The sequence below is a fragment of the Rhinatrema bivittatum genome, chromosome 4 (genome assembly GCF_901001135.1).
Source record: "Rhinatrema bivittatum chromosome 4, aRhiBiv1.1, whole genome shotgun sequence".
Lineage (NCBI taxonomy): Eukaryota > Metazoa > Chordata > Amphibia > Gymnophiona > Rhinatrematidae > Rhinatrema > Rhinatrema bivittatum.
This window is the reverse complement of record NC_042618.1, coordinates 380,553,005-380,570,055: the sequence shown is the minus strand read 5'-3', so window position 1 is coordinate 380,570,055 and position 17,051 is coordinate 380,553,005. Positions and strand designations below refer to the sequence as shown.

At 41.8% G+C, this 17,051-nt stretch overlaps 1 protein-coding gene across 3 annotated transcripts in view; it reads left to right on the top strand.

The window, feature by feature from the left end:
- The window catches only part of ARHGEF3 (Rho guanine nucleotide exchange factor 3), a 444,741-nt gene extending 428,149 nt beyond the window's left edge, over positions 1-16,592 (top strand). For all 3 annotated transcript variants that reach the window (XM_029600920.1, XM_029600921.1, XM_029600922.1), the window contains 2 exons: positions 9,254-9,440; positions 15,336-16,592. In XM_029600920.1, the coding sequence (XP_029456780.1) occupies positions 9,254-9,440; positions 15,336-15,685 (537 nt within the window). In that variant the 3' untranslated portion in view covers positions 15,686-16,592. The remainder of the gene's footprint in view (positions 1-9,253; positions 9,441-15,335) is intronic.
- The last annotated feature ends 459 nt before the right edge of the window (positions 16,593-17,051 follow it).

Here is a 17,051-nt window from a genome sequence, read left to right as displayed (position 1 = left end):
TTAATTAGCATTGCTAAATGCCCTGCATAGATCTCTACTAAAAAAAAAGTATAGGCTTACTCTTCCACTTAAAAATGATAGCAGAATCTAAATCTGACATTGGTGTTGACAGACCTGCTGTCCTGGGGTAATTCCTGCTCCTCTACAGTGGCATTTCTGTAGACAAGGCTTTCTTATAGTCGATGACCTACCACAGAGTCCTCTGAATGAATGATTTAGATAATTTATTATTTATATAGCACTGTCATTTTATACCCATACCTACAACTCTCCAGATTTCTCCCAGAGACTCTGGGCATTTGTGTCAGTTTCTGGATCTCCAGAGAAACTCTCTATTTACAGCTCCAGTGACGCCCCTTTCTCAATAAGCTTTCGGGGAATAAGAAGAAAGGGGTGACTTTGGAGCCAACACTGCAGGCAGCATGTGGGGAGAAACTGTCTAGGGATACAACACACAAAGCGCAGTCTGCAGCTGTGATTCCAGGACTTGGGACTCAGCTGAGGATAGAGTGAGTGTACACAAATCAGAGGAAGGTAGGAGCAAAGAGAGTATTGGGGTCAGGGAGAAATGAAAATGATAAATGATCCCTGTAGGGATGTGTATGTGTCGGGGGGGGGGGGGGGGGGGGGATAGGGCAGCATTTAGGGACTGTGGGTAGGTAGGTCATTGGGGATGGTGCAGCCACATCTGTATTATTATTTTTTTTTTTTTTAAAAAGAACAGGGGAAGTGAGGGGCCTGAAATGCGAGCCCCAGAACCTTTGTTGAACATTTAGGGGGACTTGGGGGTGGGATGGAGATGCAGGGTCCAATGGGGCTATATGAAATTTTGTGTAGGAAGGAGGGGATTGGGCCACAGGCCATTTTATATCTTTATTTTTTATTTAAAAAAACAGCTCTACTTGCCTGGATATTTTTTTAAGATGTCCGGATAAGTATCAAGTTATCCTGCCACACAAGGCTGGTTAACTTAAAATCCTAAACAGCTATATTCTAACATAGCCGGTTAGGTTTTTAAGTTATCCGGCTACATGTAGTCAGATAACTTTAAGCCAGTATATTCAGCCAGATATTTATTTACCTGAATATATGGGGCAAATTGTAGGGCTAACTTTAACCAGATAAGTTTTCAACTAACCAACTTACTGAATATGGACCGTCTTATTTTTAGCACCTGTAAAAAGACACAGAGCATGCTGGGGCATTCTTACTTACCAGCATGTCTCCTCAGCCCTGCTATAAATATTTGCATATTAGCATTTATACACAAGAAAAGAAGAAAGTATTTGCTTCTTTTACCTCCTGTGTTTTTAATGCTATTTTGCATGAGACCCTCCCCCTCCATTCCTAACGGCTCAATGAATTTATTCATAAAGTTTTGAGTTGAGATACTACAGTCTGCTTTTATGGACTGTTTTAGGTTAATGGATGAATACTTAACCGGACAAATTTCAAATAGTCTGCACTTCACTGTAGACTTTGCACCAGTTTTTGAGTACATGGACTTTTGCACCTTCTTTTTGTGCGGGTACTTTTTCCATGAAAAATAGTGCATGTGGAGTTGAAAATGCAGGCTATGTGTGTTATTTTCCTCTCCTACTTAAACACACCCCCAGGAATACTGCCTCTCAAGGTGGCTAAAAGTACTTTTAGCCTTATTAAGGGGAAGGCAGTATATAGACAGCCAGTTTGCAAGCATGAATTGCTGTTTACCCCTGTAAATGACTTTGAAATTTGATTTCCCCATGTGCAGCTTGTGCAAGTATAATAAACAGAATTAAAAGCTTTACTAAGGCATTACATTACACTGCAGTTCAAGGAGAATTGCAGAATAGACAGAATCAGCAGTGAACCTGCCAAATTTTGTGTCTGAGTAAATGCTATCTATACCCAACCTTGTTTAACTCTTGTACTCTGCAGTTTCCAATGGTAGACTGTAAATATAAGTTTATAAAGATTGCTAAAGCACTGTATATTTGTGATAAGTGGAAAGTTGGCTTTAATTTCTAAACAATCAATATAGTTGATCTTAGTTCTGATTATATTTCACAGAGCTCCAGGTTTATTCAAGTTTATCTTGTTAAAATATCTTGGATTTTTTTTTTTTTTTTGCAGTTTTAACATTCACGTGAGTTAAATCTACCAGGCCATAAATGCTATCTATACCCAACCTTGTTTAACTCTTGTACTCTGCAGTTTCCAATGGTAGACTGTAAATATAAGTTTATAAAGATTGCTAAAGCACTGTATATTTGTGATGTGGAAAGTTGGCTTTAATTTCTAAACAATCAATATAGTTGATCTTAGTTCTGATTATATTTCACAGAGCTCCAGGTTTATTCAAGTTTATCTTGTTAAAATATCTTGGATTTTTTTTTTTTTTTTTTGCAGTTTTAACATTCACGTGAGTTAAATCTACCAGGCCATAAAAGGAAAGAAAACCCTGATTAGCACAGATGCATGATTTTAATCATTTTTCATAACAAAACCTTTTGTTTAGTTTAGAATAGCTAGTTGAAAAACTTTCCAGTTTGCAAAGTGTACATAAAAACTGCAGTTCTGGCCACCCATAAATGACTTGTTAATAATCTAAACAGTTTTCACTGAGCTGTCAGCTATTTGAAAATGTTTAATGTAATAAATTAAATAATATCTATAAAATAGCTGGTTGAACACTGGGAGTCTTTGTAGTAATCACTTGTTTCTGCTTGGTACCGTAATGGGAAGGTCTTTAGAGCATTATCCTTTTCAGACTCTCTTATGTTGCAGCTTTAGATCAAACCTTCATTTTCTGAGGCTTTTTCCCTTGGCCACATCACTCAGTGACCCTCCTCCCCTGACCTATAACAAAAAAAAATTACTGAGGTTAACATGAATCCAAGAAGATACTTTGATCATTTCACTTTGTAGCTCATTCTGCCTCCTTGGAATATGCTCTGGTTATGCTAAAAAGCTTTTGAATACTTTGTGCACGTGTTAAATAATTTCTATTTTTTTAAGAAGTGAAGCTGACCTTTCACAAACTAATTTTCAATTCATCTGCACTTCATTTCAAAGCATAACCTATTTCCATATAGTAGGATAAAGATTCTACTACATTTATTGACCAAGCTTTTGATGAACAAGCTCTTCTAGATAACTTTCTCCAACTTCCTTTTTTGTGTGTTTTACAAAATGTGCAGAATTTGTGCAATAAACACAAAACATTGGGAGGCCAAATTTCAAGGTGATTTCTGCAGGCAAAAAGTGTTTTACCAGCGTAAATGGGTTGTCTCAAAGTTGCCCACTCTCAGTAAGGTTAAATGTCCACAATCCATGGCATTGTGAGCTTCTTTTAGATCGGAAAAGAAAAGTCTACATGTAGTGTACTTGCAAAACTAAAGGGAACACAGTGAGAGTGGGGGTTGGGTTCCATGTGGGAATGCCGCACTCTCGGACCCCACCGCTCTGAGGCTGCCTGAAGCCACACCCCCGCCATCCTGACGGCTAATCGGAGGCCTCGCACCCCCCCCCCCCCCCCCCCCAGGAGCGGCAGCCCTTTAAATTAGGGCCTTCTACTCAGTGCCTAGCGCCGGGCGTCGCGCAACAAAGGAGCCTTCCCCTTTGTGCGCCCCTTAGTGCGTCCCAGTATAGTACAGTACTCGAACCAATACTCAGCATTATTTATTAGTCACAATTTCACTCCTTTAACCTCATAGCAGACTGGTCAAAGATAGATGGAGGTTAATCCTCTTCCTTACATTCCAGCTCACCTTTAGGACCACTTCACGGCCATTCCATTCTCAACTACACTCCAGTAGGTAACCTCCCAAGACTCTCATGATGCAAGGCTACTCTATACCCATCTTATACCACAACTACATCAATAGGGCGAATTCACCCATGCTATACCGAATTCGCCCCAACAGAACTCTCATTCCTATCATGATCTCCCATATCAACCAACTCCTTGGACTGGCCCTATTCACCCTCACTCTATTCAATGCCCAATCGATTACCAAGAAAACCCATATCCTCCATGACTATCTACTTGACTCCAAGCCAGACATCTGTGCTATTATAGAAACCTGGCTCAAACCGACGAATACAGCCTTGATTAATCAGCTCCCTACTCAACTATATGATGTCTTCTCACTCCCCAGGCAAAAGAAGAGGTGGAGGCCTCCTCTTAGCAGCTAAAAAAGATCTTAATCTTATCCTACAACCTACCAAAACGGTATCTAAACTAGAAGTAGGCTTGTTCAGATCCAATTCATTCCAAATCCTCCTCACATACGCTCCGCCAGGATTTCTAGACTCTGATGCCTCACCACTGGTAGAAACCATAGCCAAATACTTAAACCTGGTTTCCCCAGCCATAATCCTAGGGGATTTCAATCTACATATTGACTCAACCCCCCTTTCACCCAACTGCGAAGCATTCTTAACCTCTCTCACTGCCATGGGCTTCCAGCAACTTGTCAACAAGCCTACGCATAAAGCCGGACATACACTCGACCTCATTTTCATTAACTCCAGCTTCTCACAGCTCACACCCCCCTCATGCCTCCCAGTTCCTTGGTCTGACCATATCCTCATCACCTCTTCCCTCAAGATGAAAAGAAGATCCTTATCTCATCCCCCCCACACCACATTGCATTTCAGGAAATCATGCACTTCCGAAGCCCTCAGCAATTCGCTGATCAAAGAACTTCCGAACCTTGACTTATCAAACCCCAAGTCAGCCCTACTCTCTTGGCACAACATCATGGAAGCAGTAGCTAACACCTTATGCCCCCCATTGACAAAGAAAATTAACCCTGCTCAAAAAAACAAACAACCATGGTTCTCAAAGGAGCTCCAATTATTAAAACAAGACCTCAGACAGAAAATAAATGGCGAAAGTCCCCTAACCCTCATATTCTAGCTGCATATACAGCGGCTCTTCACTACTACAGAAAAGCAACTCTATGAACAAAAAGGGATTTTTATGCCCTTAGAATCCACGACCTGGTATTCGACGCGAAGGCCCTCTTCTCTTACGTTACGGAGCTTACTAAAACCGCCACCCCACCCACTCCGGATGATCAAGCGCAATCAAAAGCCAATGATCTGGCGCTCTTCTTCCAGAATAAAATTTCCAACACTTTAACACGACTGCCATCCAGCCCTAACCCACCACCCAGGCCCTCATCCTCCTTCCTTCCTAACTTGGAAGCTTCATTGGAATCCTTCAAACCCACTTCTGCTATGGAGATTGAAACCATTCTTAAGAGAATAAAACCCTCCTCACACCCACTTGACCAAATTCCGACCAAACTTCTAGTTCCGGATGCTATCTCCAAATATCTAGCCAATATTACTAACTGTTCACTTTCACAAGGAACCTACCCAGAAGCTCTCAAACTGGCCACTCTCAAACCCATACTCAAGAAACCGAACCTGGACCCTGGTGACCCCAACAATTTCCGCCCTATTTCCAACCTGCCGTTCGTAGCTAAGATCATGGAAAAAGTGGTTAACAAACAACTTTCGGAGTATCTTGAAGAATATAAAATTCTCCACACTTCACAATATGGATTCCATAAATCACATAGCACTGAAACTCTCCTCATCTCCCTCACAGGCCACCTCAGCATGGGCCTAGACAAAGGACAATCCTTCTTGTTAGTGCTCCTAGATATCTCCGCAGCATTCGATACAGTAAATCACTCCATATTATTAAATCGGCTATCAGACATAGGGTTAACAGGATCAGCACTCAGATGGTTTGACTATTTCTCAGCGACAGAGGCTATAAAATCAAAGTCAATAATAAGGAATCTCCACGCATCAACTCCCCTCTTGGAGTTCCCCAGGGCTCGTCTCTATCTCCAACCCTGTTAAGTATCTACCTCCTTTCCCTCTGCCAATTACTCACAAATTTAAATCTGAAATACTATATATACGCGGCGACGTACAAATTTTGATCCCTGTAACCGAATCTCTGGCAAAATCACTCAAGCTATGGGACAACTGTCTGCAAATGATTAACATCCTCCTTACCAGCCTCAACCTGGTGCTTAATGCAGCCAAGACGGAACTCCTTCTTATCACTCCAGAAGGTAGTTGCCTCCACCAGCAGTCGCACACTAACACTCAACTCTCACAAGCTAGAGACTTAGGAGTGATAATTGATAGACACCTGAGTTTGAAGAAATTCATAAACTACACTACCAAAGATTGCTTCTTCAAACTACAGGTGCTGAAAAGACTCAAACCTCTTCTACACTTCCATGACTTTAGATCGGTTCTCCAGGCTATTCTGTTTTCTAAGGTAGATTACTGTAATGCTATTCTTCTAGGTCTCCCAGCATCTACCACAAAACCTGTGCAGATGCTCCAAAATGCAGCAGCGAGAATCCTTACGAACACCAATCGGAGAGATCACATTACACCTATCCTTAAGGATCTGCATTGGCTCCCAGTTAGCTTTAGAGTTCTACACAAATCTCTTACTATTATCCACTAAAGCATCCACCACCAGGTCCCCCTTGACCTGCAATTTCCACTAAAACTCCACACTTCGGCAAGACCCATCAGGGAAGCTTATAAGGGATCTCTTCAACCCCTTGCTAATAAAGTGGTCCACCGATCAACCATCAGAGAACGGGCCTTCTCGACAGCGGGACCTTCCATCTGGAATGCCATACCCCCGGACCTCAGACAGGAATCTTGTCTTTTGACTTTTAAAAAAAAACTTAAGACATGGTTATTCAGACAAGCCTTCTCCTAATCAAGGCTAGCATTGCCATGGCTTTCAGATGTAGGCTCCTCTAGTACCCGCTACCTCTTCAATTTATTTTACAATATTTATCTCATGGAGTTCGTTTCCCCTACTGCTTTTCTTCCTCCCAGTTACTTTCCCTTGTTGTAACTTTCGCTCCTTCTGGTTATAGATATCGTTTGTTAATGCCTCTGTTCCCTGTAAACCGGTTTGATTTGATCTGTATCATGAAAGTCGGTATAGAAAAGCGTTAATAACTAAATAAATAAACTTTGGGTAGGTGTGCATAAAATCGTGGCTGGGCAGACAAGATGGGCTTTTTGGTCTTTATCTGCCATCATTTATTATGTTTACTATTGCATTTTCAAATCTACAAGTGTACTTTTCAAGTAGAATGCTAACAGGTGCAAGTGAGCTCACACTTTGTACCTACAGCAATTTTCAAAGAGAAAATACTTGTGTACATTCTTTGAGAATCCGTGCAAATCCCACAGGTAAAATAAGTAAGTGCGGTCTTTATCCCAATGTGGACAGTTTAAAAATGACCCTTTATATTAGCAGATTATTGGCTAATATTTACAGATTATTGGCTAATATTTACATTACTATAAATGTAATACATTTATAGTAATGTAAAGTGCACTAAAACAGTAAGCTATATTGCAATGTTTCATTATGATTGCATTTTTTTCAAATCATAACTGAAAAACACATGCATGTTTTTGAAAAATGTTACTTTATTCCATAGTGGGAGAGGAGAGCGATCAGGAGTAAGCCACAGTATTGCGAGGGCTTCTGCAGACAAGCATGTGTTTAGACATGGATGAGAAAGGGGAAAAAAAATAATTAAAAACAGGGCCCAAAAAAGTCAGGTGGCCTACTGAATCGTTTATGTACTGTGAACTCTTCCTGTATGAATCATTATAGTGTATTGCTCTTTTGCATCCAATTGGGTCTAGAAGAAATGCTTTATTTGTAAAATGTTTTCAAGAGCAGCTTTCATCACCCTCAAAAGCCTTAATCCTCAGTTGCCACCTCCTTAACCTCCAAGCGTTTGATTTGCTGTTGACTCTCATCAAGTCTCTGTCACTGCCTTCTCTTCCCTGCTACAGTACTGCTCTTTCAGCTGTGCTGGGTGTTTCTGCTTGCTCCAGGTAGGCCATCCCACCCCACAATACCATCCACCTCCTGCCTATTCTCTGCCTTGCGCAGGATGACAACTAGAGCCCCAATTATATTGCATTTTTATTCTAACAATTTTTTGTTAAAGGAAAAGGGCATTTTTTTCAATTTTGTGACATTTAATCTGCCCTGTGTATTTCTCCCTTTCCACACTACTACTACTACTACTACTACTTCTTAACATTTCTACAGTGCTACACAACATACGCAGTGCTGTACAAACATACAAAATGACAGTCCCTGCTCAATAGAGCTTACAATCTAATAAGACAAACATACAGGACAAGAGACTTGATTAAAAGAAAAGAAAGGTAGTCAAGACTAAAAGCAGACAATCAGGCATAAGATTTAAAAGTGGTTTCAAAAAGGTGGGATTTAAACATGGGAAGAGAGGGAGCATGACGCACCAGTTCAGACATACCCTGTCTCTCTCCTCTCCTCTGCTTTCTGCTCCCTATGTCTCTCCCCTCTGTCTTTCTGCTGAACTTCCCTCTCCTTCCTTACCTCTTCACTGTGTACTTCTCTCTGCTTTTCTCTTTCCCCTCCCTATGTCTCTGCTCTTCTCTCCTCTTTGTATCTCTCTCCCATCTTTTCCTTTCTCTCCTCTTTTCCTCTATACTCTTGTCTTCCCTGTGTATCTGTTTTTCTCTCTCCTCCATCTTTCTCCTTTTCTCTTGTTTTGTTTCTGCTCTTCTCTATCCCCTTTGTCTGTCTCTTATCCTCCTATATGTCTTTCTGCTCTTCTCTCCTCCTCCTTCCATTTGTAGCTCTCTCCTGTGTCTCTGCCTCCTTTTGTGTACTCTTCTCTTCTGTCTCCTCCCTCCTTGTATCTTTCTCCCTTATGTAGCCCTTTTCTCTTTCCTTCCTGGTATCTGGTTTTTTTTTTCTTGCCCCTCTCTCTCAGGCTTTCCACTACTTTCCAGCTCTGTATCCAGGACACCAAGCAGCTTGTAGACAGCTTTTTAAAGGAGGCACTAAGACTGCCAAGATTCTGGCTCTAGAAATGCAGGAATTGAAGAGGGGCGGGAGGAAGAGAGACATATAGCTGGGTTATTGTGGACTCCTCATTACCCACCTCCGTTCTTTTGGTCAGCTCCCCAGCTCCACATAAACAGGCTCTTCACTGCAACTTCTTCTGTGGCTCAGAAACAGTACTTGAAGCTGAACCAGCTTAATTATTGAAGCAGAAGCCCTATCTTCATTCTTCTTAACAAAGGGAACTGGTTTCCCCTCAGTTGGAGCACTGAATACAATTATGTTCTAATTTCTAAAAGGTCTTTAAAGAAGTATTCATTTCAAATGTTTTCTTCTTTTTGTCCATATCAGAAATTGCATGTTTTCTTGTTCCAAGAAGTGTTGGTTATTACACGAGCTGTTACTCAAAATGAGCAGCTTTGCTACCAGCTATATCGACAGCCCATCCCAGTGAAGGATCTTGTGCTGGAGGATTTACAAGATGGGGAGGTGCGACTAGGTGGCTCTCTACGTGGTGCCTTCAGCAACAATGAAAGAAGTATGAAAATATATTTTCTATAATTTTCCTTATAAGTTGTTTGTTTTCTAATATGTTCCTTTTTTATTATGCTTTTAGCTAATCAGCCAGGTAGTAAGTAGAATAGAGAAACTCTTCATATAAAAAAAACAACAACTTTACAATTACTTTTTATATCTGGTTAGTAATTTGTCTCCTGCCCAATTAAACAAGAAGGTACAATGTAGTGTTCTGGAGTGGCTCTGGTGCATTGAAAGGCACAAAGCCGAAGCAAAGTGCCTTCAACTCTACTGGAAGTGTTAATATTCTGCTGTCATATATACTCTGGATATTGTATTAGAACTTCCTGCAAACGGTCATTGAGCAGAGATACTTTGAATTGTTTTAGTTGATACGGTTTCTTTAGGTATCAGTGACCAGAACCTTTTAGCTTTGCTTTTCAGTTATTGCATCCCTTATTGATTTTTTTTTTTCTTTCCAGGAATCCCCGCAGCAAAAGACAATCAGAGACTATATAATTTTAAAACTAATTGGTGCCTAAAAAGTTTGGTGTATGCTAGCATCTCTGAATACTAAAATAGCATATTTCCAGAGAGAAGTTTTGTTAATTGTCAAATTTATCTTTATTGATAAATTGTGGAATTTTCCTCTCTTATTCCATAAAAGTGGCGCAACCACAAACTCACAGAATTAATCTTGCTATAGTACTACACAATGTAGAATATGTTAGAGAAATAATGAGAGAGGATCACAAGACTCAAAACGATTAAAACAGTCAGGCATGTTGTGAAGATGATGCAAATAGACCACCAGGAAGTTAGACCATTGCTATGGCTGTGGTGACCTCTGCTGGCAGAGGAGTATTGCAGAAGGATTCAGCCATAGAAGAAAATTAAAGGATATAAGAAAATGCTGTAGTATTAGTTCCCTCTCTGCCTCTTTCCCTTTGAATTTTTATGCCCTCAAATGAGGGTCTGGGCATATTGCAGCCTGTTGTCTTGCATTTTCTATTTCTGAAGGAATTCTGCACAAAAATATTTTTTAAATCCTGTACACAGTAATTTTAAAATTCTGCAAACTTTCTGGGAGATGCATCAAGCAGCCACAGCTGCGTCCACCTTCAGGTCTCGGAGAACAGCCAAAGCCTCCTCCGGCAGAGGATAAAGCTTATCCATTGTTTTTGTGACTTTAAGCCCCATATCTGGGGTGTCCCATTCTCTGTAGAGCAGATCCGTAGCCGAGAAATGGAAAGGGAAAGCCGTAGGAGGACCCCTCAGACCCAACAGCACAGGGTCCATAGACCCCCAAGGACGCCTGCTCCTGTGCCGTCTCAATGCCTAACTCTTTCAAAATGGAAATAAGAGGCACCAGTTCCTCCCTCCTGAACAGCCTTACCACCTTAGGGTCATCTCCCTCCACGCCATGGGACTCTCGTGCAGCACTCTGCTGCTGATCCCTTTCACCCTCTACCCCCCTCAAGGGATGGGTAGGCAGGTCCTGATCATTGTGGTCCGGTGAGATATCTGAGGACGAATCCGAATTGTCCTGAGGTGTCCTGGACCTCAAGGGACGTTTAGCCTTAGGGGCCCCCGATCCGCCCTTTGCTTGGACCATTTCCGTGGCCTAGAGGGCAGTGGGGATGAGATTTTATCCAAGCCCTGCTTCTTAGAAGCTCTTCTGGCCTTAAAGGCCTTGTGTAATAAAAGTACAAAGTCCGAATTAAAAGAGGATGAAGAAGAGAAATCCTCCTCCTCTGCAGGGTCATCCCCGAATGCAAACGGATCAGGGCAAGCCGATTTGGCCCCCCTCCCCCCAGAGTGATCGCTGAGACGATAGTGAAAGCGGCAAAATGCTTTCCCCCATCGCAGCCGGTGCTACTGCGCTGAAATTTTCCAACATGGCACCCGTTCCCACGCTCAACGGGAACGGGGCAGAAGAAGCAGCAGGAAAATCCCTGAATGCTTGGGAGACCGAGGTAACCCGCAGTACAACCCCTCCGGCGGTCGCTGAGGTGCCGTCCCCCCCAGGCAGACAGGCAGTACACAAATTGTCCCGTGACAATCAAGCTCGCGTTGAGCCGCACACCCGGCACGCTGACCTCCGCGGCATGTCGGGCTGAAGAGAAGAAATCAAAATCCTTTTTTTAAATTTTTTTTTTTTTTAAATCTCCGCGAGCGGGAGAAAAGTTAAATTAAGCACTGCAGGAGGGAAGGGAGAGCAGAGACAAAAAAACAAAATCAATTATGTATTCTATCTTTTTTTTTTTTTTTACTTGCCCGGTACAGCTAAGGTCTTGCTGCTAGGTCTCCTTGGGTGAGTGAGCTGGGCTCCCTGGTGTCAACCCCTAAACTGCTGTGTATTGGCTATCGGGTCCTTGACCACAGCCGCAGCTGCCTCACGAACCTGGGGGGATGGTCACTCAGATCCTAGCAACCCCCTGGGAGGCGGAAGAGGTCTTCTGTCGTTGTCCTTTTTTTTTTTTTTTTTTTTTATTAAAATAAAATAATCTCCTCAAATTAAAATTAATCTAACCCCAGATTTAGTCACCTGAAGCTAACTGACCAACAATCAATCACGCTAAGCAATACAGACTGTGGGTTGAGCACTCCTACCATCTGCTGGAGACAAAGTAATACTGGCAGGCTGTGGATGGCACCTAGGTATATATGGCAGAGACTGTCAAAACTTTCTCTGTCTCCATTTGCTGGTGGGGAAGCAAAACCCAGGAGTCTGGACTGATCCGGGTACGTACAGGGAATTGCCTTTATGACCTAGTGTTATTTAGTTTTCAAAATATCGTCTTAGCTCTGCTGCTTTCTGTCTTGATCCAAATATATTTTATTATATTTTACACCATTTGAAATAAGTGATGTGCATCTTTTTATTATGTCTGATGTACTAAGCCTTTTTTTGTTCTCCTTGTTTTAGATGATTTGTGTCATACAGTTGTATTTTATATTTGAAGATGGTTATCTTCTGTGAACAAGGTTTTAGGATGAGCAGACTAGAAATTTTCATAAATACATAAGTATTGGGGTTGCCTTGTTTGGCCAGTCATGGATTGGTCCTGTGACCGACATGACTCACCAGGCCCCTGCTAACTACTGAACACCATCGACGTGGCAGGCCTCAGGACACCGCTGTGCCACTCCTTCCTTGGATTCTCTTAAGCATGTGCACATTTCAAGGCCCTGTGGCAGGAACAGGGTTCCCAGCACTTCCTGATGACGTCGACAGCCTATTTAAAGGCTAACCTGGTGCTCCATTGACACCTCAGCAATAGGTTCCCTTGCCTAGCCTGCAGAGTGTGTTGCTACTTCGTGTTTTGCTTCCTGACTTGCTCGTCTTCCTTCATTGTCTCCAGGCCTTCTCTTTGTCCTGCCTACCCTGTAACTTGCTCTGCTCCTCGTCTTCTCCCTGTCCTTCTCCTAGTCTTGCTCCAGTCTGTATCCTGCCTTTTTCCCAGTCTTTGTCTAGTCTGTTCTGGTTGTTGTATCTCCTACCTTTTCCTCTCTGACTGACTCTTGGTGCTGACGTCAGCTTGGATTCTGACTTTTCCTGATCCCCACCTGTCTGGTGCAGTGTCTGGATTCTGTCGTTGCCTGATCTCTGCCTGCCTCGACCATTGCCTAGATTCCGTCACTGCTCTTCTGCCACCTTCTGTGACCAGTGCTTGGATTTTGATGTTGCCTGATCTGTCTACCCTGACCACAGCCTGCTCCATGACCTTGCCTGTTTAATCTTATGGGTCCCTCGCCTAAGTCCTGCTAGCCTCAGAACCCAAGTGCTCAACCTGCTGGGGAAGAGGTTGATATAGGTAAAGCCCAGACCTTGTCCCCATCTGAGCAAGTCTGCCTCCTGTCAGTGAGGGTCCAGCTGAGTCACCAGTTGGGCAGTGTCAATCTCACCACAGTCCAAGGGCTCACACATTGTGGCAGTCATGTTCAAGTGGACTAACAAGACAACCACAATACTTTGTTCACTGTATTGTTTCTTCACTTACCTAATAAAAGGAGCATAGTTCTCAAAACCTAATCACAAATGGATTTAGTCCAATCAAAGGTATCACCTAAAGCTTGTTTGTTAACCCTTACATCTTCCCATAGGCACAGAAAGGAGGGAAAAGCATCAGTGGATCAGGTCCTCATGGCCCTATTACCTCTGTGTGTTCCTATGGAAAATATCTGTATTGAATAAGGCTTAACATATTTTTAAAAATCACTTTCCTTTGGTACATTTTGTGTCTATATGGGATTCTGCTAAGTTTCATCTTAGTAGCTCCCAAATTATTTAGTCCTATACTGGATAGGGAGTAGTTAAGCAAAAGCAGCTTTCAAAATCTTTACAACACACTCTTCCTAGGAATTATTAGCTGGTTATATAATCACGATCGGCAATTGTAATGAAAACTCCTGACTCTAATCCAGGAATTCCCAGGAATTGGGGTATATTGGATCACCCTAATACAGATTTGGTTAATTTTAAAGAAAAATGTCAGCCCAATAGTTTCAATGACTACCCCTGATTTACTGAATTTATAGTATCATGCACAGCAATCACAATGCAATTAATCCCCTTTGTGGATAAATAGTTTGGCAAGGTTAATTATTGTGATAGCAATTATTTTCCCATTAAATGACACATAACTAAAAAAGGAAAACAGAAGGATTTTATTTTAACTGCCAACTAAAAGATCTAACTTTTTTTTTTTTGGCTAATACCACTGCTTTAGCTGGCTTGCAAAAGATAAGGGGGTTGATTTTTAAAGCAGCGCACGCCCGTCCATGTGCACGTGGTTCGGGGCGCACACACATGGACGCACCGATTTTATAACATGCTTGCGCATGTTATAAAATCTGATGGCCACGCACGCGGGGGGGGGGGGGGGGGGGGAATTTTCACAAAATATGCATGGCTACGCAATTGGACCTCCAATTAAGGGGTGGACTGGGAGGGAACTTCCCTACCCACCTACCTAAACTTCCTCCCTCTTCCCTTCTCCAACGAACCCTCTAAACCTAACCTAACTTTCCCCAAATTTTTTATTTTACTACTTACTACACCTCTGGAGCAGCAGTAATCTCTCATGCGTGCTTCCCTGGGCAGCGTCGAATGGCACTGTCCTGGCCCGCCAGCCCCTATGGAGAGGTTTGGCACTTGTGCGCATACTGGGGTTTACGCGCATGGGCGAGTCCGTTATAAAATGCATGCAGCACGCGCAAGGCCCAGCCACGTATGTAAATCCCAGTATTTGTGTGCACGGGCCTTTAAAAATTTGCTTGAAAATTATTTAGGCTCATTTTAAAATGCCAACTCAGTACTTATTTTAATCAAACCATATTTTTACTTTTGGCCCATCCATGTCAGCCAAAAGCAGCCTCTTGCTGGGGTTACAGTGCTGTGAGCCTTCATTTGAAACTACCATATTTTTTCCATTTTTAATTCTCTCCCATATAGCATGTTCATTGCACAACAGTCCTTTTCCAGAGGCTACAGAACCTGGAACGACCCCCTCTGGAACCTGGTGTATGTGCACCCTGAGTGTCGCTACTGGAAGTCACCATTGTGCAATGGTTGAAATACACCTTTACAGTCTCCCTAGTTCTCAGGAGTAAGAAGCAGGGCTTGGTAATTGAAACCAGATGTTCTCAATAGTAGTGAGCATTGCTGTCACAGACATCAAGATGGCTCCAAGCAACTTTTCTAAAACCATAATTCAGAGCATTCTATGAGTTACTTACATAGTATTGTCATTGCAAAAACAAACACATAAAGGCCAGAGATTTTTACAATGGAAGTAAAATTAAGGTAGAAAACAGCAGTGTCCATGAAATAAAGTGATGTCTCCACTGATCTTATTATACAGCATAACTAAATATCAGGAACAAAATTAATGCCATCTTTTCATTTCTGCAGTTAAAAACTTCTTCAGAGTAAGCTTCAAAAGTGGATCTCAAAGCCAGTCCCATTCTTTGCAAGCCAACGATACTTTCAACAAGCAGCAGTGGCTCAACTGTGTTCGTCAGGCCAAAGAAGCAGTCCTGTGTTCAGCAGGAGAAGATGGCACGTTGTATTCAGAAGGGCACTTCCTTATTTCTACAGATATGAACAGAGAATCACACCAGGAGACAAAGTCAGAGCAAATGGACCATTCAGACAGCTTGTCAGACTGCAGTATGGATACAAGTGAAGTCAGTGTGGATTGTGAACAAATGGAACAAACAAACTCATGTGAAAATGATAAACAGATAGAAAGCAACATTTGACAGAAATCATACACTTCAAAAAAGCAACTTTTGTGTCAGACTTGTACGGTATTTGCATTCCATAAATGGAACAATTTGGAAAAGCACTTTTTAAACATTTTTATGATGGTGTCAGCCAAGCTTTTCTTTTATTTCTCTTATGGACTATAATAATGTAACTGCCAATTACTGTTACCACTACTGTCCTGTAATATATTCTGTAAGCATCTGTAAGCATCTTGGTGGATGAAAGCGGTACTTGACTAGCTATTTACATAGTTTCCCTGGTGTGAAGAATCTCTTTAATTACTGTTTGAGTTTATATTACATGAGGAATATTTCTATTTTATTACAATGCTCTGTGATTCCTACAAATGGCAGCGGAAAACGTCAACTTGATTTAGTAACTGAAATGGGGTATCAGACAGAGATCAATATTAGTGATGGTATTGGGGAAAATTATCATAAAAGTAGATGATAAAAAATAAAAAATGTTTACTAAAATAATGTCTCTGAATAAGTTGTGTTAGATCCTATGGTAAGATACAGAGAATTGATCCATTTCACAAAGATCTAAAAACCTCATCTCGAGTTATTAGCTGGCCCTCCTTTAGTGATATAAATAGTTGACTACTATGAAGGCCTTATAAAGAGTCTCTCGCTCTCTGTCCTGCAAGTATCGGGTGGTAATTATAAAATTATAGACATGCCCCTTTTTTGATGAATCTAGGGGTAAGTAAGATAGCCGGATAAGTCTCAAATAGAGGTACTTACAGGCCGATACAGTACAGTGCGCTCCAGCGGAGCGCACTGTTAGCCCGCGTTTGGCTGCGCGTTTTCGATGCGCTGTTTTTACCCCTGTACAGTAAGGGATAATGGCCCTATTAGTTATTCCTGCACGATACAGAAAGTAAAATGCGCAGCCAAGCCGCACATTTTACTTTCAGAAATTAACGCCTGCCCAAAGCTGGTGTTAATTTCTGCCGGCACTGGGAAAGTGTACAGAAAAGCAGAAAAAACTGCTTTTCTGTACACCCTTAATATCGCTATGATATTAAGTCGGAGGGTATACAGAAAAGCAGTTTTTTCTGCTTTTCTGTACACTTTCCCAGTGCCGGCAGAAATTAACACCAGCTTTGGGCAGGCGTTAATTTCTGAAAGTAAAATGTGCGGCTTGGCTGCGCATTTTACTTTCTGTATCGTGCAGGAATAACTAATAGGGCCTTTTTAATTTTTAATCATAGCGATATTAAGTCGGAGGCCCCAAAATTAAAAAAAAATTAAAAATTTTAAAACTTTTTTAACTTTTTTAACTTTTTTAAAAAAATTTTAAATCGGCCAGTGTCCGTTTTCCGAACCCAAGGCTGTCAGCGGGTTCGAGAACCAA